Raw genomic sequence first — 27,806 nt, forward strand, 5'->3', positions numbered from 1 at the left:
ATGGCAGTTGGTTCCGAGTCCCAGGAAGGCATCAGGTGGGGTCTAGTCCCTGGCAGTGATCCCAATTAAATGGGTGTACTTTTTCATCAGGGGGCCAATTAAGGAGATGGAACCACATGGTTCTGCTCTCTAATACACAGCACTCTGAACTTTCCAGAAGTAGCACGGTGCTGAGGAGCTCTGCCTGCCTCCCTGAAGGGAGCGTCTCATGACCACGCCCAGTTGGGGGAAGAGAATTATGGGTTTTGGTTCCTGTTATTACTCGGCTTTTGAAAAATAGTATTTTTAGGGAAAAAAAAAGTTTTTTAAAAAATAGTATTTTCTGAAAGGTCAAGATGTTGCATAACACGGCTTCCTCAAGAGAGGAAATAGCTGCAAATGTTAGCTTTTTCCATTACTCGGAAACAATTAAAAAGGAAGAGGACAGCCTACTGAGCCAGGTAGCATGCCAGGACCGTGGCTAATACTCGGTGGCACTTTTAAGGAATCGAGCACAATGTTAAGCACTTTTTGCAGAGCGTGGGGTGGTGCGCCACAGCCTGGCAAGCCAGCACAGATGCTAGCTAGGTGGCCAGCCTCTGCCCCTCAGGGCTGATGGGGTTGGGGACAGCACCTGGGACACAGTGACAGTCCTTAAATGAGAGAGCACTGTAAGCCCCATCTCACAGAACAGGAAACCGGCGTACCCACAGCTTCTGGGCAGCAGCTTGCCACCAATACTGTACCAGTGGGATCAGAAGCTTCATCAATGGTTTTGTTTTCTTCTTTGTCTTCATTTCTTCCCTCACATATTTTGCTGAATCAATTTCAAGAGCAATCAATTTCAGCACGTCACAATGGCCAAACATAAGGAGGGGCTCTAGCTGCGAGGCTGATTACTAAAGAGGAAAAACAAGCTCTAAACAACTTGTAGGGTGGCCCACAGTCCTGCCTTGCCCGGGAAGGTACCCGTTAGAGCAGCTTTTGGTCCCCTGTGCCAGGCACCCCTCCATCCTGGGGCAAACTGGGACAGGTGGTGGCCAAACCCATGGCTCACCTTAGGACCATCCCAAGCGACAAAATGACCCAGACCCAAGTGTCCAGAAAGTCCCTGATGGCACCCCAGCCACCTTCTGCTTGTCTATTGCCAGCAACCTCTGCGTCCTGAGCTGGCTATTTTCTGCCTTCAAGTGGCATCGGCTTACCACCCTCCCCGCAGAGCGCGCAGAGCCCCGCCAGCGCCAGCCACAGCCGCCCAGCCCAGGGTGCACCGGCGGACGTGCGCTCCCCGCTTGGCTTTCATGGATTCCCAGCCCAGCTGCGTGGTGGTGACCGGTAAGACTTTATTCATCTGCTTTCCCGTTCGCTGCTGCTTTTAGCCGGCCCCTGGAATGCGCTGGCCTGATCCTGGTTGTAAACAGTCCCCTGAGGGGGAAAACGAGTGGCAACTGGTAGTGCTAGTGCTTCCAGATGGAAGCTAACTTCCTGCTGTGCCCTATTAATAAACAATCGAGAACACAGGCTTTTCTGCTTCTGTTCTCGCTCATTCGCTTCAAATAACTCGAGTGGCGAGTGGCGTGCACAAAGGTGCCCACTTGTGGCTTAGGCTCAGACCTTGATCTTCAGCCCATCAGGGAGGAAGCCAATGCTGGCACCTGCTGTCCCTGAGTCTGGGGCCAGGAGCGCGCAATGTATCCAGTGGAGTGCAGGCTCATGGGAAGGAAGAGGGACCTGCAGGCCCAGAAACGACAGGGCCCTCACTCACACAGCCCATCCGCCACGGCCACCCCACAAAGGACAGCCCCCACTCCCAGATCTCAGGGAACTCTGAAGCACCCCATGAGAGCACAAGCTGGAGACTCTGAACCCTAAAGGCCAACTTGCTCACTCCTGCATTTCACGGGCACATTAGGGTCACCCTTAGCCACACACACCTCACCTAGTGTCCCAGCTGGTCCGTGGAGGCCTGATCTTCTCAAAGCTCTTTATTTTTAGTTAAACGCATTTGGCCTATTTTAGGTTTTCTGAATTGTGTTGGATGGAGGAAACATAGAAGAGACAAGGATTCCTGTTCGCGTGGAAAATTGAAAGTTGCCTATCTTTGTATTTTCAGACGATAATTCAAGCTCCTATGAGCCTTCTGAGGAAAAGAAAGTTCTTTTGAAAACCTTTTATCTCCCTCCCTCTCATTTGTGTTATTTTGGATCTAGAGATTGAGTGGTTCAAATGACTCTTGAATTCCTTTACTCCGAATAAATGCAATGCTTGTCACAAATGAAATATGGGTACGGAGGCGCCATCTTAGGATCACATCGACCCCTAGCTTTGTCTTGTCAGCCTGTGTTTGCTGGCAGACTCCCGATTGTTTGATGAAGTACCTGGTAATCAGCGGCGTTGTGGGGATGCCCGCTGAATTCCAGAGCGTCGCCTTCCTGTTATTAGAAAAGCTTTGAGCTGCCAGGGGCAGTCTCTTCACTTAATTGGATTTGCTTCGCGTGTAAATCTCGCCAAGACAATTGGCAGGTAGACAGATGGTGGGAGAACCGGGCTGGGACAAAAGGCCTTACGATCAAGGTGTTCCGACTGGCACCAACAATAACAGGGAAGGACCGGTCCCTTCAAAGGGCCTGTCTTGGTTCTCCCGCCAAGTTGAAAGTGAGGTTTGACCCTGCAAAACCAGAGCGTCAGACCTTTACTTGCCGGGTTGTTTTTCCTAATTTAAAACAGATCAGAGATGTAATTTTTGCTGATCTGAATATAATTTTAAAGCAGCACATGATTTTTTGTGAGTTGCTGCATGTGTATTATCCCAGGAGGTACCTGGTTTCTCAGTGATTTTTTTTCTTAATCTCAGTATCTTCTATAAACTGTTCTTTTCTTTTCTTTTTGCTGTCTGTTCACAGTGGCAGCTAAAGTTTTATTTATTCTATAGGATTTAGTCAAATCAGAGAACACCACAGGCTTCCTGGGACTTCCTGTGCAAAACCTTTTCATTCCCTTTGTAAGCCAACCCTGTTAGTGGTTCTAGACTCAGACATTCAGGAATTGCAAAGGCGTAATTCGGGTTCCTCTCCAGAACTGGCTTCTACTCTAAAGGCCTGGGGTCCAGGGATTTGGGGTTTCAGGGGCTGATGTAATCACAGCACTCTCCCCGTGTCAGAATTTGTATGAATGGAGAAATACGTCCCAGGAATCAAAGAGATGGAACACAGAACCTCAGCTGTGTTCCAGGTAAAGCCGAGTTGGAGGACGCGGCCTGTATCTGCAGCCCCCGAAATGAGCACCCCACTTCTTTGCCGGCCTCCCCCACAAGAATCCGCACAGTTACAAAATTTTTTATTTTCAAATAATTATACATTCATAGGAATTTGCAAAGAAATATACAGAGGGGTCCCCTGCACCTTTTACTCAACTTCTCCTGGTGTTAACATCTTCAGTATGCAAGCCAGGATGTTGACATTGGTATAAGCCAATGTGTGTGCGTGTGTGTGAAGCTCTATGCACTTTCATCGCAGGAGTAGCTTCCTGTCACCCCACCACAATCAAGGTATCTGGCTGTGCCCTCGCCACAAAGCTCCCTCAGGCTACCCCTGTATAGCTGCACCCACGCCCTTCCCCATCTCTAACACCTCTCAGCTGTTCTCCATATCTACAATTTTATTTACAAATCTTATATAAATGCAAACATGCAGTATGTATCCTTTTGAGATGGGCTTTTTTCACTCAGCATAATTTCTTTGGGGTTCATTCAAGTTGTATCAATAGTTCCTCTTTTTTTTTTTTTTTTGAGATAGGGTCTCACTCTGTCACCCAGGTGTGAGTGCAGCAGCGTCATCACAGCTTGCTGCAGCCTCCGACTCCTGGGCTCAAGCAATCCTCCTGGCTCAGCCTCCCGAGTAGCTGGGATTATAGGTACATGCCCTCACGCCCAGATAAATGTTTTTATGTTATTTATTTTTTGTAGAGATGAGGTCTTACTATGTTGCCCAGGCTAATTCCTTCATTAAAAAAAAAGGGTTTTTTTTGTAATGGCTTCATTGAGAAACTATACAGATGCTATACAATTCACTCATTTAAAATGTACAATTCAGTGGTTCTTAGTATAGTCACAGGGTTTATACATTCATCACTACAATTTTGGGACATTTTCAGTACCCCCCAAAAGAAACCCCACTCCCCTTAGCCATGTCCCCCCCCCCCGGCATACACACCCAGCCCCTGGCAACCACTAATATATTTTCTGTCCCTATAGATTTGCCAATTCTGGACATTTCATGTAAATGGAATCATGAAATATGTGGCCTTTGTGACTGGCCGCTTTCACTTAGCATGTTTTCAAGGTTGGTCCATGTTGTAGCACTCGTGTGTCATAACTTGATTTCCTGTTTATCGCCAAATAATGTTCCGTTGTATGGATTATACTGCATTTAATTTCCATTCACCAGTTAACAGATATTTGGGTTGTTTCCACTTCTTTCTTTTCACCACTGAGTAGTATTCCATGATGTGGATGAGCCACAGTTGTTTTATTGTTAACCCATGGAGAACATTTGCATAGTTACCAGCTTTGGGCTATTACAAATAAAGCCACTGTGAACATTCTTGTATTAAGTGTCAGTGTGAAAAAAAATTTTCGTTTCTCTGAGTTAAATATCCAGTAGTGCAAGTACTGGTAAGTCCACTTTCAATTTTAAAAGAAACGATTAAACTGTTTCTCGGAGTGACAGTACCATTTTATATTCCTGCCAGCAATATGTGAGTGACCCAGTTTCTCCTCACCTTTGTCAACATTTGGTGTTACCAGTATTTCTATTTTATCCACACTGATTTAAGTGTGCAGTGACATCTCATCGAGATTTTAATTTGCATTTCCGTGATAGCTAATGATGTTGACCATCTTTTCATGTGCTTATTTGCCAACTGTATATCCTCTTCAGTGAGCTTAGTGTCTTTTGCCCATTTTCTAATTGGATTGTTTGTTTTTTAACATGAGTTTTGAGAGAGCTTTTCTTTTTTTCTTGAGACAGAATCTCATTCTGTTGCCTGGGATAGAGTGCAGTGGTGTCATCATTGCTCATTACAACCTCAACCTCCTGGCCTCAAGCAATCCTCCGGCCTCGGCCTCCCAAAGTACTAGGATTATAGGCATAAGCCACCGTGCCTGGCCAAGAATCCTTTATATATTCTACACACACTGTCTTGATCAAATATATAATTTGCAGTTATTTTCTCCCTGTCTGTAGCTTGTCTTTCCATCCTCTTAACGGGGTCTTTTGCAGAGCAAAAGTTTTTAATTTTGGTGAAATCTAATTTGTCAATTCTTCCCATTATGGATTGTGCTTTGGTTTCAAGTCTAAGAACTCTTTGCCTGGCCTAAGATCCTAAGATTTTCTCCCTTCCTCTCCCCCTAAAAGTTTTATAGTGCTATTTTACATTGAAGTCTGTGATTCATTTTGAGTCCACTTTTGTAGGAGGCGCAAGACTTAGGTTGTGGGGTGCATTTCTGGCCTATTGGTGTCCAGTTGTTCCAACACTATTTGTTGAAAAGCCTATCCCTCCTCCACTGAATTGCTTTTGCATCGTTGTCAACCAACAATCGGGCACTTTCATGTGAGTCTGTTTCTGGGTTCTCCACAAAGCATGCATTTTAATCAGACATCTGTACACACATGTTCTCCAGCCCTCCTAGCCTGGCAGTGGGTCAGCCTTACCTTCTTTTTGGGCTTCCCTGCAATGCCTCACACGAGAGGCCTCTGAGAACGCTCCCAGACTGGCAAGGTTGCAGGCCTCCATGAGAAAGGGGACATGCAGAGATGCCTAGAGCCCGAGGTAGTCTGGGGAGCAGCAAGAGATTCTCACAGAGCACAGCCTGGTGCCTGAGACAGCCAGGAGTAGAGGCCCCCACTCCTAAGGCCTGGCTTGAGCAAACCTGGGTGTCCTTTGGTTTCAGGTTTTGGGCCCTTCCGGCAGCACCTGGTGAATTCCAGCTGGGAAGCCGTGAAGGTAAACACCCTCCAGATCACGACCCAGGAGCGCAGGGCCCGGCCAGCTCCTGTTTCTGTGGCTGCCGAGAAATCCCAGTGTGCAGGCCCCTTGGTAACCAGATCCACACGGGGCGGAAGAGAAACAAACTCTCGGCCCCCGGGAGAACCACCTGTCTTTGGTCCTTGGGTTGCAACTTGTCTGCCTTCAGGCGCCCCTCCTGCCTTTGTGGTAAAGAGAGGAGGCTAAAGGGACACTCCTGGGAGGGACAGGGAGTGCCCCACGGCAGGCTCTCCTGGCCCAGAGCCTGGTTCCCATTGTCCCCACCCTTCTGTCTGGGGGCCTCAGTTTCCTCATTCATGTCATGGCAGAATACATGGGCTCCTGCAGCAGAGTTGTTCCTAGGACCCAAAGAGCGAAGCAGGTAAAGCAACTTTGTACAAGCAGCCTTTGTAAGCATAGTGCCTGGCACAGGGTGAGCACTTAATGAATGGGTATTATTGTAAACAGCATGCTTATTTTCAAGTAAGGAGCCGACTAGGAGAAAGCACGTCCTCAGTCAGTCTGTGAGGAGGGATGAGGTCTCCTCTGCAACGCAGACCTCTTCTCCTCCTTGGGGCAATTATCTGCTGTCTGTCCCACACAGGTGTCACTTAGACATTGCCAGCTGTTTACTCACGCTTGGCTATCAATTTCATGCCTCTGTTAGGTCAAGGTGGGGTCTTGAGTCTATTCTCAGAGTTCCCAGTCAAGCTGAAAATGCAGCCAAACCACTTGCATCATGCATTTGCAGGACTGTAGCATTGATTTGCTGGCCTGTCAGCACAGACGCAGCCAAGGAAACTCTTGAGTTAGAATTTGGATTATTTTCAACCAGGAAAAAGCTCAGAGAACCCCAGACCCAACCCACTGCCAACCTCACTGGAGCTCACAACATACCAGAAAGGCCAGCTCAAGGCTTCCAAAAGCTTCCGGGCGTCTGCAGCCAGTTCCTCACAAAACAGGACTTTTTCTGCCAACTCCGGGATGGTCCTGAGCCCCCGCCATTTCTTTTTGCAGTCATGAGAAGGAAAGAGCCAGACTGCCTGGGTTTACCTCCCAGCGGCAACAGGTGCAAGACGTGGGACCCGACTTTCCTGTGGTTGAGTTTCCTCATCTGTAAAACGGAAAGTTGTGAAGACTAAGGGAGTTAACACACATAAACCCCTTATAACAGGGTGGGGCACACTGCGAGTGCTTGTAAATACAATTTTGCTATTATTAGAAAGCTATTCTATCAGTCAGGGTCTCAGTTGCAGGCAAACAGGATCTGATTCTGCCCCATTCATAGATAAGATAGCAGAGCTTCTGAACGTCGTGGGCAAGCAGGAGGTAAAGGACAGCTCCGAGTAGCAAACACGTACCCACACATACACACACACACATACACACACACATAGAGACACATACATACACACATTCACACATGCACATGTGCACACACATACATGCATGTACACAAACCCATATGCATGCATACACACATGCACATGTGTGCACACATACATGTATATGTGTACACATGCATGCACATATGCATGCACACACTTGCATATGTGTGCATGCACACACATACATATACATGCATAAATATACACATACTGAGAGCTGCAGGCTGAGGGGAGTGAGTGGTTAGCACACACATAAGAGGCAGGTGAGGGCAAATTCCAAGATCAGCATTGTGGGCAGAAAGCGGGTTGGACATGAAACCAAGTCTCCTCCTTTAAGTCAGACCCTTGACAGAGGCCCCTGTAGTCTCAAGCACCTCTGACTCCCACAGAAGCTTATGCCATTTTTCATGAGGAATTAAAACCTCAGATTTTTCACAAATTCAGAAGAACTAAATGTCAGTTTCCAATCAAAGATCACCAAATAGACAAGGAAACAAACTACCATTAGTAAAAATCAGCAGATAGATTTAGAACCTCAGGGACTTCAGCTGCTAGAATGGTCAGAATTAGCATAACCATATATGAAATATTTAAAGATAGAATCACAAAAAGAAGCAACAAGAGACTATTAAAAGATCAGGCAAATTGAAAAAGGAAGTAATAGAACTTATAGAAATTAAAAACACAATTGGGCCGGGCGTGGTGGCTCGCGCCTGTAATCCTAGCACTCTGGGAGGCCGAGGCGGGTGGATCGCTCGAGGTCAGGAGTTCAAGACCAGCCTGAGCAAGAGTGAGACCCCATCTCTACTAAAAATAGAAAGAAATTATATGGACAACTAAAATATATGTATACAAAAAATTAGCTGGGCATGGTGGCTCATGCCTGTAGTCCCAGCTACTCGGGAGGCTGAGGCAGTAGAATCGCTTGAGCCCAGGAGTTTGAGGTTGCTGTGAGCTAGACTGACGCCACGGCACTCACTCTAGCCCGGGCAACAGAGTGAGACTCTGTCTCAAAAAAAAAAAAAAAAACACAATTGTTAAAGTGAAGAATTCAACAGATGACTTAAAAAGCCATTTAGAATTATAAGTGAAAGACACCCATTGCAAAAGACTACATATTGTATGACTTCATTTATTTGGTTGTACGGGTTAGGCAAATCTATTGAGATAAGAAGTAGATTGATTGTGGGCTGTGGTATGTGAGGAGGAGGAGTGACAGTTAATGATATGGGGTTTCTTTTAGGGGTGATAAAAAGATTCTAAAATTGACTGTAGTGATGGTTACACAACTCTGTGAGTCTACTAAAAACCACTGAATTGTCGACTTTAAATGAGTGAATTGTATGGTATATGAATTATATCTCAATAAAGATAAATATATAGATATAAATAGATACATGCATGCACATATGTGGTGGTTTAGAAAACACTGAAGAGAAAATTAGTGAACTAGAAGATAGATCTGTAGATTTTACTCAAAGGGCAGCATAAAGAGATGTAGAAGGAAGTGGAAAAAGAAGTTAAGAGGTATGGACGTGGAGTATGAAATGAGATAGTCTAACCTATGTTTAATTGGAGTTCCAAAAGGAGGGGACAATGAGAATGAAAGTGAAGCAATATTCAAAGAGGTAAGAGTTGAGAATATTCCAGAATTGATGAAAGATATGACTCCACAGAGATTAGAAGCGCAAAATATATGTGCAAAAACAAACAAAATCCACACCTCTACACATTATAGTTAAGCTTCAGACACCAAAGACAAGGAGGGCTTTAAGGAGCCAGAGAGAAAAGACAGATCACCTGCAAAAATTGACAATCTAATTATCTAAGAGTAAATTTCTCAAAAGCAACAATAAAAGCCAGAAAACAGTAAATATCTTCAAAGTGCTGAAAAAAATTGTCAACCTATAGTGTGTACCCACAAAAATTATTTTTCAGGAACAAGGATAAAGTAAAGGCATTTTCATTTTAAAAAATACCAAGAATTTACTATCAAAAGGCAGAACACTAAAGGACATCTAAAGGCTGTCCTTCAAATGGTCCCAGAAAGATGGTATGAATTACAAAGAGAAATAGTAAGCTTATAGGTAAAATCTAAACTAGTATTATTTGTACAAAATAAGAATATGATAGCTAATTTTTAGGCTTAAAAATGGACTGAACTCAAATATAGGACAATGAGAACATACAGGCCAAGAAGGTGATTGAAGTTTAAGTCTTTTAAGGTTCTTGTATTCTGCAGGGCAGGCATTCAGATATGAGCTTTAGACTTTGTTAAATTAAATATGCATGGAAAAATTTCAGAAATGACTATTAAGAGTAGAAATAGGCTGGGCAGGGTGGCTCACATTTGTAATCTCAACAATTTGGGAGGCTGAGACAGGAGGATCGCTTGAGGCCAGGAGTTCAAGACCAGCCTGGGCAACATAGCAGGACTCCATCGCTACAAAAAAATTTTAAAAATTAACCAAGCATGGTTGTATACACCTGAAGTTCTAGCTACTTGGGAGGCTGAGGAGGGAAGATCACTTGAGCCTAGGAGTTCAAGGCTGCAGTGAGCTCTGATTGCACCACTGCACTCCAGTCTGGGTGACAGAGCAAGACCTGTCACAAAATTAAAAAAATAATAATAACTCAAATGCATTTTTGTTATAGCTGCTCAAAAATGGGAAAAGGGTGTTTTAAAAAGAAGGAAAATATAGAAAAATAATATAAATGCTAAAAGTTCACAATGAAAAGAGGCATATTCTACAAACTCCTAGAAGAGTGACTTCATGCTGTTTACCAACAGTATGTGCCAAAGTTTTTAGCGTTGAGCCAGCCTGTGGTGGTCACGCTTCCCTCCTCAGTCACAAGTGTTATGTAGTGACTTATGCAGTGGCTTCGTCATTATCCCCTGGTTTCTGGATACTCTAATTTTGCAGCCACTACCACCCCATACGCCTTCAGAAGAAATTACATCCTTAGCTCTTCTAGGAGTGCCTGAGCCTGGAAAGTCAGCAAATGAAAGAAGGGATTTATTTGTAAAACGCAGCATGGATCATTTGGGCCAAGATACATGTATAATAACTACACAGATACACATGTAACTCACAGCCTGGGTGGCCAAGAGCTCAGGGCTCCTGATAAGCTTGATGTGCAGAATAATTTCTTGACCCCAAAGAGGAGGTGGCTTTAGGCCTTTCTCACATGTTGCTTTAAATAATATGATAAAGAATAAAAGATGGTCAATCAGAACAGTAAAACAAGCAACAAGCTGGACACTGTTTTAAAGTGAAGGATGGGTCCACTCAGAGAAGGGGAGGTAACTGCTTACCTTTCCAAGTAAAAGTAGATTGTTTCTTTTGATTCATCCCTATTTTCTTTCCCAAGAGGGCCTCTATTCTTCCTACCAAACCCCAAGACACAATTTTTCTAACCTAGGTGAATACAGACATATATGTATGACAGACGTTTCCCAATATAGTCCACAGTGAGTTTGCTTTTGTTTTTTTTGATTAAAATGGGAAAGGCCTCAGATAAAAATAACCAGGATGAGGATGAAAGGAGACCCCAGACATCTCTCTGTGGCGTACAGGGACCTCACCTACAACAGCAGCCAAACTCAGTGCCAGCCACTGCCTGGGCAAGCACAGCAATGGGCTGTCTGGACGCTGACCTTCACGGCTGGGTACCCCAGACTCAGCGGAACCCTTTTCCACGATCTCTTCCACCCTCTCTCTTCAGCCTGGCAACTGTAGTGTGAGCCCATCTTGTGGAAGAGAAATAATCCAGTGACTAGGCACAGTTCCTACCAGCCCCAGGACAGCATGAAATAGGACTGTCCCTACATTCTCATTTTGAAATGGCACAAGATCACAAGAACATGGGGACTGTGTGAGCCCATGACAAAGAGCCTGGGCCTTGGGCGGAAGGCTGCGTCTGTAAGGGCAGCAGCCCACGCAAGGGGCCCAACCGCAGGCAGCTCCGAGGATACAAGCGAGGGAAGAGAAAACCCACACCTTGGAGCGGAGGCCGCACTGCCTATGTTCACAAAGAGCGTCTGCTCCGGTTCCCAGTCCTCCCCTGAACGCCACGCTCTCAGTACACACTCAGGGAAGCGCATTTATTTGGGGAAAAGCTTGCTATTCTTAGACAAATGAGTCAAATGTTTAGTTCTAGTTAAACCCTAAAGCCATTCCCATATTGACGGGACGACAGACCAGAAAAACCAGAGCAAGATGACAGATCTTTCAGAATGACACCGGCACCTTTCGGGGGTGTTGCTGTGGGTCCCCCTGTCCCCCAACACAACCCCCAGCAATTTTTAGAGTCCTCAGTTCCTCCCAGGGTGCTGCACAGAGAAGCCCTTCCAGCTCGTTTCCTGTTTGTTTTTTTTTAAATAAACTTTGTGTTTAAAAATACATGTAGATGTACAGAAAAGTTATGAAGACAGCACAAAGAATTCTCATACATTCCACACTCAGCTCCTCCTAGTGTTAACCCTTTACATTAGAATCGTAAATTTGTCACAGTGACTGAACCAATATTGATATATTCAGGTTTCCTCGTTTTTCCCCTAATGTCTCTTTTCGGGATCCCACCCAGGACACCGCATTCATATGTCATCATGTCTCGTGTCATCTTGACTCGTGGCCGCTTCTCAGACTTTCCTAGTGGTGATGCCCTTGACAGTTTCGAGGAGTGCCGGCCAGGTAGTTTATGTTTGTCCCACGTGGGATTGGCCTGCCGCTTTTCTCATGACCAGACTTTGGGGAGGGCTTTGGGGAGGAGACCACAGAGGTAAAGTGCCCTGTCCGTCACAGCACATCAACATGACCTACCACTGTTGACGCTGACGGTCTTCTTGATCTCACCTGGCTGGGGGAGTGTTTGTCAGGTCCCCCTACCATAAACTTGTCTCCTTTTACACCTTACTCTTTGGAAGGAAGTCACCGCGCGCAGCCCAATGTCAAGGAGCGGGAGTTACGCCCCCCAGAGGGCAGGGCAGTGTCTACATCAACTATTGGGAATGCACCCCTATAAGAAAGTTGGCCCTCCTCCTGCCCCCTTATTTGTTTATTCATGAGGTCATTTCTTTAGATCAGTATGGACATTTATTTTTTAGACTCTGGGCTATGGCTTGTTTCCTTTTGAAAGTCCATCGTCTCCTGAAACCTTCCCCTCCCTCCTTTCCTGTCTCGGGGTGATGCCCTGATCGTTAAGGTTCCTCTGCTCCAAGGGAAAGGCACGATTCCGCATTTTGTTTTCTGCCACCGTGTGCTTAGCTAAAGTTAGACTGAGGTGGGCACTTTTTAAATAACTGCACTACTTTTATATATAAGTCTGTGTGCGCGTCCTCCTGTTCTAGTTCTCATGCCCACCGTATTTCATTGATGCAGAGAGCCACTTTCAAAATATTTTTGGCATCCTGAAATCAGATGAATCTCACCGTCAACCGCATCTTACGCTTTGTCATAGCTGGGTAGTGCTTTCGCTTTCTTGCTGGTTCACACAATAATGCTTGGTGTTCTATCTCTGGGACTTAGGTTTAATGAAATACATCACGTCCTCTCTGGAGACACGCCGGTGGGGTCCTTACGCACTCTGTCTGCACGGAAACCCTCCGAGCTGTTAATCTTGATTTGTAGAGTTCAGATCAGAATCTGGGGGGAATCAGGGCTACATTTGTGCTGCCATAAATGTGATGAAAATATATCCTGCAACACACACAGTCTAACACCAGAGAAAAGTACACAAACAAGCGTGACCCTGGAAATCATGCAGGTTACCCGGGGCAACAGAATGTCCAATTTGAACTGGGATTCCGAGGGCCAGGCTTAGTTCCTTTTCATTCTGGATAGAGCTTTTGGGCAAACAAATAAGAAAGGGAAGGCTGTTGGGCACGCCCTCTCTCATCTCCACCCTCACATCCGCTCCCATTAGAAGCATGTTACAAGTCTTGGGAAACATCAGCATTCACTGGGGCTGCCACACCTGGGATTCCAAAATCTGTGCAGAGCTCCCTTGGGCCTGCAGGCTGGGCAGGCCGTTAATCAGGTCCCCGGCCTCTACGCTGACATCTGCAATCACAGCTGGTTACCCTGCACCCCAGAACAGCCTTGAGAGGTTGCATCTTTCTGGGTACTCCTGACTCCCCCAATTTTGGTTCCACTCTGGGCCCCCGCGCTCACACACTGCACCTTCTCTCTGGGCAGGAAAGTGTACATAATGCTGTTTCCTCTCTTGGAGGCATTTATGAATATTTGAGAAAAACCCAAAGGATCTCTGGAGGCACAGGGGCCCCCAGAGATGGGGAAATGATTAGGGAGCCACAAAAGGCATTTTGGGCAGCAGCCCTCAGCCAACAACCTGCTGAGGTCACCCTCTCTGTTGCCTGATTGTAAATGGGGAGTCAGAAAATCCTGTAGCAGGCTGGGCGCAGTGGCTCATGCTTATAATCTTAGCACACTGGGAGGCCCATGGGGGAGGATCACTTGAAGTCAGGAGTTCGTGACCCGCCTGAGCAAGAGTGAGACTCCATCTCTACAAAAAATAGAAAAAATTAGCCAGGCTGGTGGCGCACTCCTGTAGTCCCAGCTTCTCGGGATGCTGAGGCAGGACGATCTCTTGAGCCCAGCAGTTTGAGGTTGCAGTGAGCTATGATGATGCCACTGCATTGTAGCTGGGGTGACAAAGCAAGACACTGAGAAAGAAAGACAGAAAGAAAGAAAGCAGGGAGGGAGGGAGGGAGGGATAGAGAGGAAGGAAGGAAGGAAGGAAGGAAGGAAGGAAAAGAAAATCATGTGGCATGAAGGTCAATTAATAAAGAGGACATAATAGCCCTAAACATTCTTGCCTCTAATAATAACGGGGCTTCCAAAGTACATGAAGCAAAAACTAATAGAATTGCAAGGAGAATAGACAAACCCTCAGTTATAGTCAAAGATTTCAATACCCCTCTCTCAATAATGGATAGAACACACAGGCAGAAAATCAGTAAGGATACAGCAGGCTTGAATGACACCATCAACCAACTAGCTCTAACTGACATTTATAGAAAACCCAACAAACAACACAGAACACACACTCTCTTAAGTGCCTATAGGACACTGACCAACATAGGTAAAACAAATCTGAATCAATTCAAAAGGATTCAAGTCTCACAATGTGACTGTGTTCTCTGGCCAAGATGAATTTTAATTAGAAATTAACAATGGAAAGATATCTGGAAAATCCCCACATATTTGGAAACTAAATAATACACTTCTAAATAAGCCATGGATGAAAGGAAAATTCAAAAAGGAAATTAGAAAGCATTTTGAGATCAATGAAAATTAAAACATACCATATCAAAATTTATGGCATGTTGCTAAAGCAGAACTTTGGGAGAAATTTATAGCACTAAGCAACAATATTATAAAAGAAGAAAGTTCTCAAATCAGAAGAAAGAAAATAATAAAGATCAAAGCAGAAACTAATGAAATAGAGAGAAGAAACATAATAATGAAAATCAAAGGAACCAAAAGTTGGTTTTTTGAGAAAATCAATAAAATTGATAAAACTCTCACCAGACTGATCAAGAGGGAAAAAAAAAGGAGAGAAGAGAATTCCTATTAACTTTTAAATTCATTTACCACTGCCTGGCTTCCAGCCCTGGTTCCATACCCCAACTACTCTCATCAAAGTCACCATGGACCTCTTTTTTCCATTTTACTTTAATTCTAGGGGTCCTAGTAATATTTAGGGTAGATTGTTATCGCTCACGTTATACAGGTGGGGGGGGGGGAGACTGAGGCCCAAGTTGACCGGATCCTCCTTTTTCTCCACTTCTTAGCTTGAAAGGTTGCTGTGATAATTCAGTGAAATAAAATAATACTCTATAACATTTTAGCTTAGCTCATGTGTTTGCTAATGTCTCCAGGGTACATCAAATAAACATCCTGTAATAATGAGCTTCTCTTACCAAGACCATGCCCTTTTCCACCCAGCTCACCATCCTCAGGCCTCAGCCACCAGAAAATTCTGGAGTTACCACTGCCCCTCCCTGCCTCTTCTCCTGTTCCTGGGGAAATGTCTACATTTTGATTGTTCTGGGTTTGCAGTACAGCATTTATGTGAGAATAATGGCCACCCATAGTGACTTCATTTTAGGACCCATCAAATCCTGAGACACCTTCAGCAAACCAGCAGCTCGGATATTGTTACTTTGAGATTTTGTTGCTGCTGTCTGAGAAAATGACTTCTAGATCTCGATTCCATGGAACTCCAGAAGGCTTTCAGATACGAAAAAGAGTAGGCTTAGTTAAAGCCCAACTTAATTCCAATCCCTGGCTAAAGGACAGGGATGTTAGCCCGAGCTGAGTAACTTACTGTGGCTTTAATCTTTCTTCAGGTGGAATTTTTTACTCAGGTTAAAAAATGTTGGTGGGGGAAGGTGATAGTGAAGTCCATACTTTTCAAAAATTGTGGTAAAATATACATAACATTAAATTTGCCATTTTAACTCTTTTAAGGTGTACAATTCAGTGTTATTAAGTACATGTGCATTGTTGTAAATGACCACTAGCATTTCTAGAAATTTCCATTGGCCCATACTGAAACTCTGTATCCATTAAACAATAACCCTCCATTGGTTCCTTCTCTCAACCTCTAGTAATCACTATTACACCTTTTTCTCTATGAAGTTGACTATTCTAGACACCTCACATACATGGAATCACATAATATTTGTCCTTTTGTATCTGGCTTATTTCACCATAAATCTTTTTTAAAAATTTTTTATTGATACATAATTGTACATATTTATGGGTTATAAGTGATATTTTGATACATACATACAATGTTTATTGATCAAATCATGGCGATTAGGGTATCTACCACCTCGAACATTTATCATTTCTTTCTGTTGGGAACATTCCAGATTTTCTCTTCTAGCTATTTTGAAATATACAATCAATTTTTGTTAACATCATCACCCAACTGTGCTAATGAACTCTAGGACATGTTTTTTCTAACTGTACTTTCGTACGCAAACCAACCTCTCTTTATTCCCCACTCCTCCGCCGCCCTGCCCAGCCTCTGGTAACTGTCATTCAACTTCCTACCTCAATGACAGCAACTTTCTCAGCTCCCACATATGAGTGAGAACATGTGATATTTGTGTTACTATGCCTGGCTTATTTCACTTAACCTAATGATCTCCAGTTCCATTTGTGTTGCTGCAAATGACATGATTTCTTTTTTTTTTTTTTTTTTTGAGACAGAATCTTGCTATGTTGCACAAGCCAGAGTGCAGTCGTGTCATAGTTCACTGCAACTGCAAACTCCTGGGCTCAAGCGATCCTCCCACCTTAGCCTCCCAAGTAGGGACTACAGGTGTGCTCCAGCATGCCCAGCTGATTTTTCTATTTTTTTTTTTTTTTTTTTGTAGAGACAGGATCTCACTATGTTGCTCAGGCTGGTCTCAAACTCCTGGCCTCAAGAGAGCCTCTTATCTTGGTTTCCCAAAGTGCTAGGATTATAGGTGTGAACCATTGCTCCCGGCCCTCTTTTACATAGCTGAGTAATATTCCATTGTTTATATATACCACATTTTCTTTATCCATTCATTCATAGACGGGTGCTTAGGTTGATTCCACATCTTGGCTATTGTGAGTAATGCTGCAATAAATATGGGAGTGCAGATATCTCTTTGATACAGTGATTTAATTTCTTTTGGATATATACCCAGCAGTGGGGTGGGATTGCTGGATCCTATGTATTAATAGGTCTATTTTCTGTTTTTTGAGGCCCCTCCCCCATACTGTTATCCATGGTGGCTGTTCTAATTTACATTCCCACCAACAGTGCACTAGTGTACCCCTCTCTGCATCATCACAAGCACCTGTTATTTTTTCCTTTGGATAACAGCTAATTTTAACAAGAGTGAGATGATATCTAATTGTTGGTTTTGGTTTGCATTTCCCTTATGATTAGTAATATTGGGCTTTTCTTCCTATACCTGTTGGCCATCTGTATGTCTTCTTTTGTGAAATGTCTATTAAGATCATTTTCCCTTTCTTTTCTTTTCCTTCCTTCCTTCCTTCCTTCCTTTCTTTTTTTTTTTTTTTTTAGAGATAGGGTCTCGGGTCTCACTCTGTTGCCCAGGCTGGAATGCAGTGGTGCAGTCATCACTCACTGTAACCTCAAACTGGGTTTCAAGTGATCATCCTGACTCAGCCTCCCAAGTAGCTAGGATTACAGGTGTGTGCCACCATGCCTGGCTAATTTTTAAATCTTTAGTAGACACCGGGTCTCATTCTGTTGCCCAGGCTGGTCTCTAACTCCTGTTTCTTTCTCTTGCCTAATTGCTCTGGCCAGGACTTCCACTGTCATGTTGAATAACAGTGGTGAAAGAGGACATCCTTGTCTTCTTCCAGATCTTCAAGGCAAAGCTTTCAGTTCTCCCCCCGTTCAGGAGTAGCTGTGGTCTGTCATACATGGCCTGTATTGTTTTATGACATGTTCTTTCTAGACCCAGTTTTTTAAGAGTTTTTATCCTGAAAAGATGTTGAATTTTATTGAATGACTTTTCTGTATCTATTGAAATAATCATATGGTTTTTGTTCTTGATTCTGTTAATGTGATGTAACGTTTATTGATTTGCCTGTGTTGAACTATCCTTGCAACCCTGGGATAAATCCCACTTGATCGTGGTAAATGATCTTTTTAATGTGTTGCTGAATTCGGTTTGCTAGTATTTTATTGAGGATTCTGTGTCTATGTTCATCAGGGATATTGGCCTGTAGTTTTCTTTTTTTGTTGTATCCTTTTCTGGTTTTGGTATCAGGGTAATGCTGGCTCATAGAACAAGTCTGGAAGAATTCCTTCCTCTTTAAATTTTTAGAATAGTTGAGTGGTGGTTCTTCATACGTGTTTGTTAGAAATCAGCAGTGAAGTCATCAGGTCCTGGGGTTTTTTTATTGGGAGACTTTTTTATTACCAATTTAATGTGTTACTAATTATTGGTCTGTTCAGATTTTTTATTTCTCCATAGTTCGAACTTGATAGGTTGTATGTGTCCAGAGATTTATTTGTTTCTTCTAGGTTTTCCAATTTGTGTGTAGTTGTTCATAATAGTCTCTATCCTTTCTATTTTTGTGATATCAGTTGTAATGTCTCTTTTTCATCTCTGTTTTTATTTATTTGGGTCTTCTCTCTCTTTTTCTTAGTTCGTCTACTTAAAAGTTTTATCAATTTCATCAGTTCAACAAACCAAATTTTTGTTTCATTGATCTTTTGTATTTTTTTATTTGCAATTTTTATTTATTTATGTTCTGATCTTTATTATTTATTTCCCTCTACTAATTTTGGATTTGGTTTATTATTGCTTTTCTAGTTCCTTGAGGTTCATCATTAGGTTGTTTATTTGAAGTCTTTCTACCTTTTTGATGAAGGCATTTATTGCTATAAACATCCATTTTAGAACTTTTTTTACTGTACCCCCTAGGTTTTGGTATGTTGTATTTCCATTTTCATTTGTATCATGGAATTTTAAAGTTTAATTTGTTATTTCTTCATTGACTCATTCATTGTTCAGGAACATGTTGTTTAGTTTCCGTGAATTTGTGCAGTTTCCAATCAATGCTCCTTCTGTTATTGATTTCTAATTGTATTCCATTGTGGTCAAAAAAGATATTTGATATGATTTCAATTCTTTTAAAGACTTGTTTTGTGACCTCACATATGGTCTGTCCCAGAGAATGTTCCATGTACTGTTGAGAAAAATGTGTACTCTGTAGCTGTTGGATGGAATGTTCTATAAATGTCTGTTCCATCCATTTGGTCTTGAGTGCAGTTTAACTCGGATGTTTCTTGGTTGATTTTTTTATCCAGATGATGTGTCCATTGCTGAAAGTGGGGTGTTGAAAATCTCTAATATCATTGTGTTGCAGTCAATCTCTCCCTTTAGGTCTAATACTCTTTGTCTTACATGTTTGGGTGCTCTGATGTTGGGTGCATATATATTTAAAATTGCTGTATCTTCTTGCTGTATTTACCCCTTTATCAATGTATAATGACTGACTTTGTCTTTTTTTTTTTAACCATTATTGACTTAAAGTCTATTTTATCTGATGTAAGTGTAGTAACTTCTGCTCTTTTCTGGTTTCCATTTGCGTGGAATATCTTTTTCCATTTCTTCACTTTCAGTTGGGCATGTCTTTATAGGTGAAGTGAATTTCTTATAGATAGCATATATTGGGTCTTGGTGTTTTTTTTTTTTTTCTTTTAATCCATCCAGCTATTCTGTGTCTTTTAATTGGATAAGTTAATCCCTTTACATTCAAGGTTATCACTGATAGGTAAGGATTTACTGCTGCCATTTTGTTACTTACCTTCTTGTTCTTTAACCAATCTTTTCTTCCTTCTTTCCTCTCTTACTGTCGTTTGTAGTTAAGTGATTTTCTCTAGTAGTATGTTTTGGTTCCATGCTATTTATTTTTGGTGTATCTCTTATAGGTGTTTGCTTTTTGGTTACCATGAGGCTTATTAAAACCATCTTATAGTTATAATAGATTATTTTAAATTGATAAGAACTTAACTTTGATCACAAAGAAAAGTATCAAAAACAAACTCTACACTTTAACACTATCCCCCCATTTTTACTGTTTGATGTTTCAATTTATATCTTTTTATATTGTCTATCTCTTAACCACTTGTTGTAGATATTGTTTTTAATAGTTTTGTCTTTTAGTCTTCATGCTTAAGATATGTGTTTTACTAGTCACAATAACAGTATTAGCATATTCTAAATTTGTCTGTTTTCTTACTTTTACCAGTGTGGTATCATGGATTGTTTTGCTGAGGAAGCAAAAAACATACATATTACTTTTAAAAAAGAAGAAAATCCTGTTACATGCTAGAACATGGATGAGCCTTGAGGACATCATGCTAAATGAAATAAGCCAGTCACAAAAACACAAATACTATATGATTCCACTTACATTAGGTATCTAATGGAGTCGCACTCATAGAAACAGAAAGTAGAATGGTAGTTAATAGGGGATGGGGGAGGAGGAATGGGGAGTTGTTGCTCAATGGGTACAGAGTTTGGGTTTTGCAAGATGAAAAAGTGCTAACGATCTGTTGCACAACAATGTGGACACACTTCACTCTATTGAACTGTATACTTAAAATGGTTAGAGTGTTGTTCTTTTTTATCCAATTACAAATGAACAATTACACAAAACCTCTAAAGACCAAAAATAAACACAAAGAAAATCAGATTTTAATGCACCACTTAAAAAGACCTCCAAGTTTAGTACATGTCTTCCCAATCTTTATATCATGCTCTGTATCAGTTATCTATGGCTGTATATTAAGCCAATATGAAACTTAGCAATATTAAAAAATCACCATTTTATTCTCTCTCCTGGCTGTGTGAATCAACTGGGCTCAGCTGGGCAGTTCTTCTGCTGATCTTTCTTGGGTCTCTTGTGTAGTTGCAGTAAGATGGAGGTGAAAGCTGGAGTCATGGGGGCTTGACTCAGGTGCCAGAACAGTGGGGCCTCTGTCCTTCACTATGCTCCTCGGTGTTTCCCCAACAGGGTAGTCAGATGTAGAAACTACCAGGCCTTCTTATGGCTTAGGCCCAGAATTGGTTGAATTCTGCTGACTAAAATGAGTCATAGGCTAGGTCTTTCCTGCACAGCCTCCTAATCAGAAGTGTTTGGGCCCTTCTATCCCTCATCCTTTAGGCCTTTTACAATACTTCCTACTTTAGCACCTCTTTGAGGATCCTCAATCATTTCCAAAGTAGTTTATCAAGCCTATCTATTGGAGTACAGGATGAAAATACAGTACTAGGATTTTCAGTTCTGTGTTTTTTTTAAGTTGTGATAAAAAGCACATAACATAAAATTTACAGTCTGACCATTTTTAAGTATACAGTTCAATAGAGTGAAGTGTGTCCACATTGTTGTGCAACAGATCGTTAGCACGTTTTCATCTTGCAAAACCCAAACTCTGTACCTACTGAGCAACAACTCCCCATTCCTCCTCCCCCCAGCCCCTAGTAACTACCATTCTACTTTCTGTTTCCATGAGTGCGACTCCATTAGATACTTCATGTAAGTGGAATCATATAGTATTTGTGTTTTTGTGACTGGCTTATTTCATTTAGCATGATCCTCAAGGCTCATCCATGTTCTAGCATGTCACAGGATTTTCTTCTTTTTTAAAGTTGAATAATATTCCATTGCACGTATGTATCACATTTTCTTTCTTTCTTTTTTTTTTTTTTTTTCCTCTCCATACCAATACTATCATTACAGCAATGTCATTTCCTTCCTTCCTTCCTTTCTTCCTTCCTGGGTATTGCTGTTTCCCAGGCTAGAGTGCAGTGGTGCCATCACAGCTCACTGCAACTTCAGCTCCTGGGCTCCAGTGATCCTCCCACCTTGGCCTCCTAAAGTGCTAGGGTTACAGGTGTGAGCCAGCACGCCTGGCCTTATTTACCACATTTTCTTTATCAGCTTATCTGTTGATAGACACTTGGGTTTCTTCGACCTCTTGTCTGTTGCTAATGCTTCCATCAACATAGGTGTGCAAATATCTCTTTGAGATCTAACTTTCAATTCTTTTGGGTACATACCCAGAAGTGGTATTACTGAATCATATGATAGTACTAGAGCTAATTTTTTAAGGAACCGCCACACCATTTTCTACAGTGGCTGCACCATTTTACATTTTCACCAACAGTGTACAAGGGTTCCAGTTTCTCCATGTCCTCGCTAACACTTGCTATCTTCTGGCTTCTGATAGTGGCCATCCTAATGGGTGTAAATTTCTATGGTTTTAGTCTATAAAAAAGAAAAATTAACCTTGATCAATATGTCACAGCTGTACTGACATTGTCACTGTGCCTTGCTTTGTGTGTCCTTAGGTCCCTGGACAGGCGTGGCTTCCCAGGGAAAGAAGGAGACGTTCACCCTTGGGGGAGGGATGCTGGGATCATTGAGAGGCCCTCCCTCTTTGATTCACTTCTAATTTATTACAAAGCATTTCATCCCAGTTAATGGGTTTCAGCATTATATTATCCAGTTTTAATTAAATTGATCTTCAAATTATGATCAAGGAATCCTCACAAAAATGATCTGAAAAAACCTACAGATAGAAGATAAGATGAATAGTGCAGAGCTAAGCAAACCATGAGCAAACAGCCAAGTAACTTTTCTCCTATCCCTTGTACAGGCTCTTCATCAGCCACAATGGCAAGAAGTTGCCCTGCCCCCCCCCGCCCCCCCGCCCCCCCCCCCCCCCCCCGCCAAAGGAAGGAAGGAATTAAGAAAACCACTTAAAATATAGGTTGCCATCCACTTATTAGCAATGAAGCCCACCTGAAGTGTGTACTGTGCCTTTAGGCATCCAGGCTGTCAGCTAAGGTGTGCACACACACACATACACACACACACACACGCATGCTAGTGTTTGATATTAATAGGTGCATGTCGTCAAAAATAATTGGAGACAGCCACTCCAGATGAAGCATTGGGAATTATGGTGTCACTGTCTTTCATTCCTGGGTTTTTCAGGCAAGACTGGCCCACCAGTTTGGAGGAATGCCCTGAAGGATATTGGAAGTGGGCTGGGACCAGCATCACGTATGCAGGGTGGGACTGGGCCCACTCAGGAAGAGAGCGACCTTTAACCGCCATCCCAAGGTTTCCCAGACCACTCGTGGGGGCTGTGATCAGCTGTAAATGGTTGACGTCCACTCTTGTGGTAGCATCTCCTTTGTGGCTACTTCCTTGGACGCCTCTCTTCTTTTAAACGCACCTCAGTTTCCTCCTCTGTGGAACGGGGACCCCATCGGTATCCAGCAGGAGGCTGCGGCGAGGTGCTGGGCACAGTGGCTTACACGGCAGGGGCCTCCAGGGCAGCTGGGCTATAGTACTCACACCAGAGTGTGAACCCTCGTAGAACCAGAGCCGTAGCACACGCGTGTCCATTGTCCAAACCTTCCAGAGAGAACAGAGATAAGAGTGAGCCCTGCTTCCGCCCGCAAGGGAGGACCATTCCCGTATGTCTCCATTTCCATCAACAGCTGCAGGGAACAGTCTGAGATCCTGATTTTTCAAAACTTATTCTTTCTCAGGGGTTTCCCTGCGTCAATAAATTCCTCATAAAATCGTTTGTAATGGCTGCGTTATACTCCTCCAGTGGCTCCTGTACTTATTTCCCTCCTCCCTCTGCCGGGCCTCCTCTCACCTCTTTCGCTGTCCTTCCTCTGCCCGCCGTGTGACCCAGCTCTGGCTTTAGCTTCCATCTCCACAGGGGGCCTCCAGCCTAGCCGGTGTCAGGCAAATGACTCCCACTCAAGGGCCCCGCTGGGGGTGCTGACCTTGGCATTGACTTCTGGAAGAGAACAAAGCCTGAGCTGGCTGAGGGAGCTGAGGAGGGCAGAGCAGGGCCCCTTGGGAAGGCTGAGCTGCTGTCGCAAAAGTTGACCAGAACAAACACCCCACTGTTCGAGGAGACCAGAGCAAGCAAGTCGCACCTGACATGTCATCTCCGTCTCCGAGGCACCAGGGTCAGCCTGACTCCTCCGAAGCCGCGAGCAGGGGCCTGGGGTCCCATCCGGGGCCTTGGGGCAGGCTGGGCAGGCAGACAGAGGTCCAAGGATGCAGACTCGGGGATGCCCTGAAATGCCAGCAGCGCAGTGGGGACGAATGCAGGCAGTCATCGAAAACCATCTTGGTGACAAGCACAGCTCCCGGCACAGGAAAACGGCTGGGCTTTTGGGGGGATGGCCTTTACGTTCCTGATTTAACTTTTACCACCAGTGACGTGCACACCTCTGAGACCTTGCCCGGCTGTTTGGGCAGGAGGGGCTGACGCCGGGGCCTCTGCACAGCCCTCACCTCCTCCCCCTGCCCGCTCGCTCTCCACCCCCCTAGCTCTTTTGCTCTTTCTCTCCCTGTCACTCTCTGCCAGTCTCACCTAAACCCATGGATTTTGCTGCCCCTCGCATGCCGTGTCTCCCCAGAAGTCCCTCTGTGAGCTCCACGTGCCCAGAACCTGGGCTGGCTCCCCTTGGGTACTTAAATTTGGCAGGACCGAAATGGACGCTGCGACATCATGGCTCACTTCTGCCTCCTCCCCCACCCCCTTAGGAGGCAGCTCTGACGTTGCTCCTCCTGCATAGTCCTCCACGGCTCCCTGCTGCCTGAGGATCAAGTTCAAACCCAGCTAGGAACTCGCTCTGCCTCTACGGCCTGCGCTAGTGTCCATGTCCCTGGCTCCCCTACGTGCAGCGCTTCCTGGCGTACCACCGGTGGTGGCGGTGGGTTATTTGTCACCATACCTGGGGATGCTGGGAATGCTATAGGTGGTTTGTGCTCAGATGAGAACCCAGGTGCTTGATGTCCTGTCCTGAGGTGTGCAGGACACACGGAAGAAGCCTTCAGCCCTGCCAAGAGCACCATGTCACAGAGAAGTCCCCAAGGGCCTCAGGCTCCTGTGCTCCCCTCTGCCTGGCGTGCCAGCCCCAGCATCCTCATGTGCTCACCCCATCCGTGCACAGGACTCACCTGCACCCCCTCTGCACACACGCTGGGTCGGACTTGGCTCTCTAGGGTGCCCCACCTTGGCAGGGGCAGCCACGCGCAGCATTTGCCTTGTGGGGCCGGAACCGAGGCTCTCTTGGCCCCTTGCCCCTGTGTGAGCTCCTTGAGGGCAGGGTCCAGGCCCAATGAAGACCCCTGAGAGTGGCCCCCAAGGATTGTTTTCAGGGACTTCTCCATGCCCTGAAGCAACTCACCCAATTCTCTCTGCAGGAGCTGTCCCAGCTGGGCCTGGGGAGTGACGTGGAGCTGGAGCTACGGACTCTTCAGCTGCCCGTGGATTACAGGGAGGCGAGGCGGAGGGTCGCCAGAATCTGGGAAGAGCTCCAACCGCAAGTACTGACGGCCGGAGGGGCAGTGGGGCAAGAGGCTGACAACGGGGTGGAGCTGGAGCCTGTGAACCCCCCGGGCCCTGGTTCTAGGGTTGACGGCCGAAGGGCACCCTGTGCCCAAGTCCCACCAGTAATGCGAGGTCCCTTTCATACGGCTCTGGATGGGTCTGTTTCTAAAAGTTTAATTTGAAATTTAGAGCAGGGTTTAAAAGAAAATCTGGAGAGAAAAGAGGAGGAAAAGAAATGGAAGTAGTATTCCCAGCCAGGACTCAAAATAGTTTCCACCTAAGGGAGAGGCCCTCGGGTTAGGTCCCACACATGCCCATGTGGGCAGTTTGGCTGTGAGTGGAATACGGGACAAGGACCTCCTTGGCCTAGGAGAGCAGTTGGGAGGGTGGCCCACCCAGGGGAGAGCCCATCTTCATAGCACTCAGCCCATTGTATCTGTATATAATTACTGTACAAAGAACTGGTGCAGTGGCTCATGCCTATAATCTCAGCAATTTGGGAGGCCAAGGCAGGAGGATCCCTTGAGCCCAGGGATTCGAGACCAGCCTGGCCAACAAAGTGAGATCCCATTACTACAAAAAATATTAATAGAAAAATTTGCCAGGCATCGTGGCGCATGCCTATAGTCCCAGTTACTCTAGGCGCTAAGTAGGAGGATCGTTTGAGCCCAAGACTTTGAGGTTATAGTGAGCTATGATCACACCACTGCACTCCAGCCTGGGCAACAAAATGAGATCCTGTTTCTAAAACCAAAAAACCTCAACTGGTACAACCAACCCCCTGCAAAAAATAAAATAAAATAAGAACCAAAAACCCACAAAAAACAAAGACCAGATGATGAGTTTAATAAAACATACTCCACTAAGCCATTAAGACAATACACCAAATGTGGTAAAATACTCAGCAGCTATTTTTCAAAGAGGAAAAATAATGGGCTCAAATTCTACCAAGATTTTATTGGACTGCTACTGATATCCTTTACTAGAGTTGCACTAAAAAGAAGTCGAACAATTCCATGAAAACTTCTGCTCTCGTAGTCTTAGATACCAGCTTGCCACTCCCCCCACCAAAAAAGAAAGAATACATTGCCCCGTGAGAATATTTTGAAATATAAAAGTATTTAAATGTAAGTGCAACATGGATTTCTATTCAGCTAAAAAAAAAAAAAAAACCCTGGCTGCTTTTTGTTCCAAGTATATTAATTAGGAGACACAGGCAGGGCATCCGGGGTTTCATGGTGGATTTGGGGTTTAGGATATTTTGCACCTGGAGCCAGGCTGTATAAGGGTTTGGCCCTTTTGCACATTTAGTGACCAAGGACTTGGTTTCCTGGTATGTCTCTGCTATTGTGTGTCCACGCAGCTCACCGTGCACGTGGGCATGGATGCCTCTGCCAAGGCAATCTTTCTGGAACAGTGCGGCAAGAACCGAGGCTACCGGGATGCCGACGTCCGGGGCTTCCGGCCCGAGGGTGGTGTGTGCCTCCCAGATGGCCCAGAAGTGATCACGTCGGGGGTCAGCATGAAGGCAGTCTGCAGGGGCGTTGCCATCGGAGACGTCGAGGTGGCCTTTTCCTGAGATGCGGGCAGGTACACTCTGTGGGTGTCAGGGCACTGGGCGGGTAGGAGAGGACTGGTCTTCAGCGTCCCCCCTCCCTGCAAGAGTCCATCCTGTAGGTCCAGCTGGCCACTTGGCCAGGCAGTGCCACCCACTCCAGATTGCCCTGCTTTGCTGTCCTGCTTGAGGCCTCATTTCTAAGATCCCCTTCCCGGAATGGGGCCTTCGGAGGGCGGACACAGGAGAAGAGATGAGAAGGCAGATTTTGACAGCCACTAACATTTAGCGAATGCCTTTTTAGTTTGATTTTTTGAGGGACCAAAGTTGTGTGTTAACGATGCTGATTTAGCCCCCGATAGAGATTGATTTACCTTTGTTTCTCGGAACTCTGACCCCCAGTCGGCAGTTTCTCCTCTCCCCAAGGAATGAGTAAATAAATGACTCAATGAAGACACGAATGAGACAGGGATCCGCTGGGGTAAAGGTGTTTTGGATTAGTTGGTTGAGAATCTGTCTTGGCCACTTGCTGGTCGTGAGCCCATGAGACTGAGAGCCATGCCTGCCCCCTGCTCACCCACACTGTGCTCTTTCTGGGGCAGAAGAACCAAGCTGCAGTCTCCCCGGGTGGCCTTCCCCTCCCCGTGCTTTGCGATGTTGCATGGCCGCTGCCGCTAACACTCCACATGGTGAGAGGCTGGGCAGAGAAGGAACGCGGCGTTTTCTGCGGTTGCAGGTACGTCTGCGATTACACCTATTACCTGTCCCTGCATCACGGAAATGGGCACGCCGCACTCATTCATGTCCCTCCACTGTCACACCGGTTCCCGGCTGGCCTGCTGGGGAAAGCCTTGCAAGTCATCATCCGGGAGATGCTGGAGGAGAGCGAGAAAGCCCGAGCGCAAAGCCCGATTCAGAAAACTCAGCCGCGGTGA

The 27,806-nt window shown here is 44.8% G+C and overlaps 1 protein-coding gene across 1 annotated transcript; it reads left to right on the forward strand.

The window, feature by feature from the left end:
* On the forward strand, positions 1-27,806 carry PGPEP1L (pyroglutamyl-peptidase I like). The gene is given in 6 exon segments (XM_069465581.1): positions 1-35; positions 1,199-1,314; positions 5,930-6,075; positions 25,145-25,312; positions 26,680-26,906; positions 27,608-27,806. Coding segments are annotated over 6 exon segments (891 nt in total).

This window comes from Eulemur rufifrons, chromosome 3 (assembly GCF_041146395.1).
Source record: "Eulemur rufifrons isolate Redbay chromosome 3, OSU_ERuf_1, whole genome shotgun sequence".
Classification (NCBI taxonomy): domain Eukaryota; kingdom Metazoa; phylum Chordata; class Mammalia; order Primates; family Lemuridae; genus Eulemur; species Eulemur rufifrons.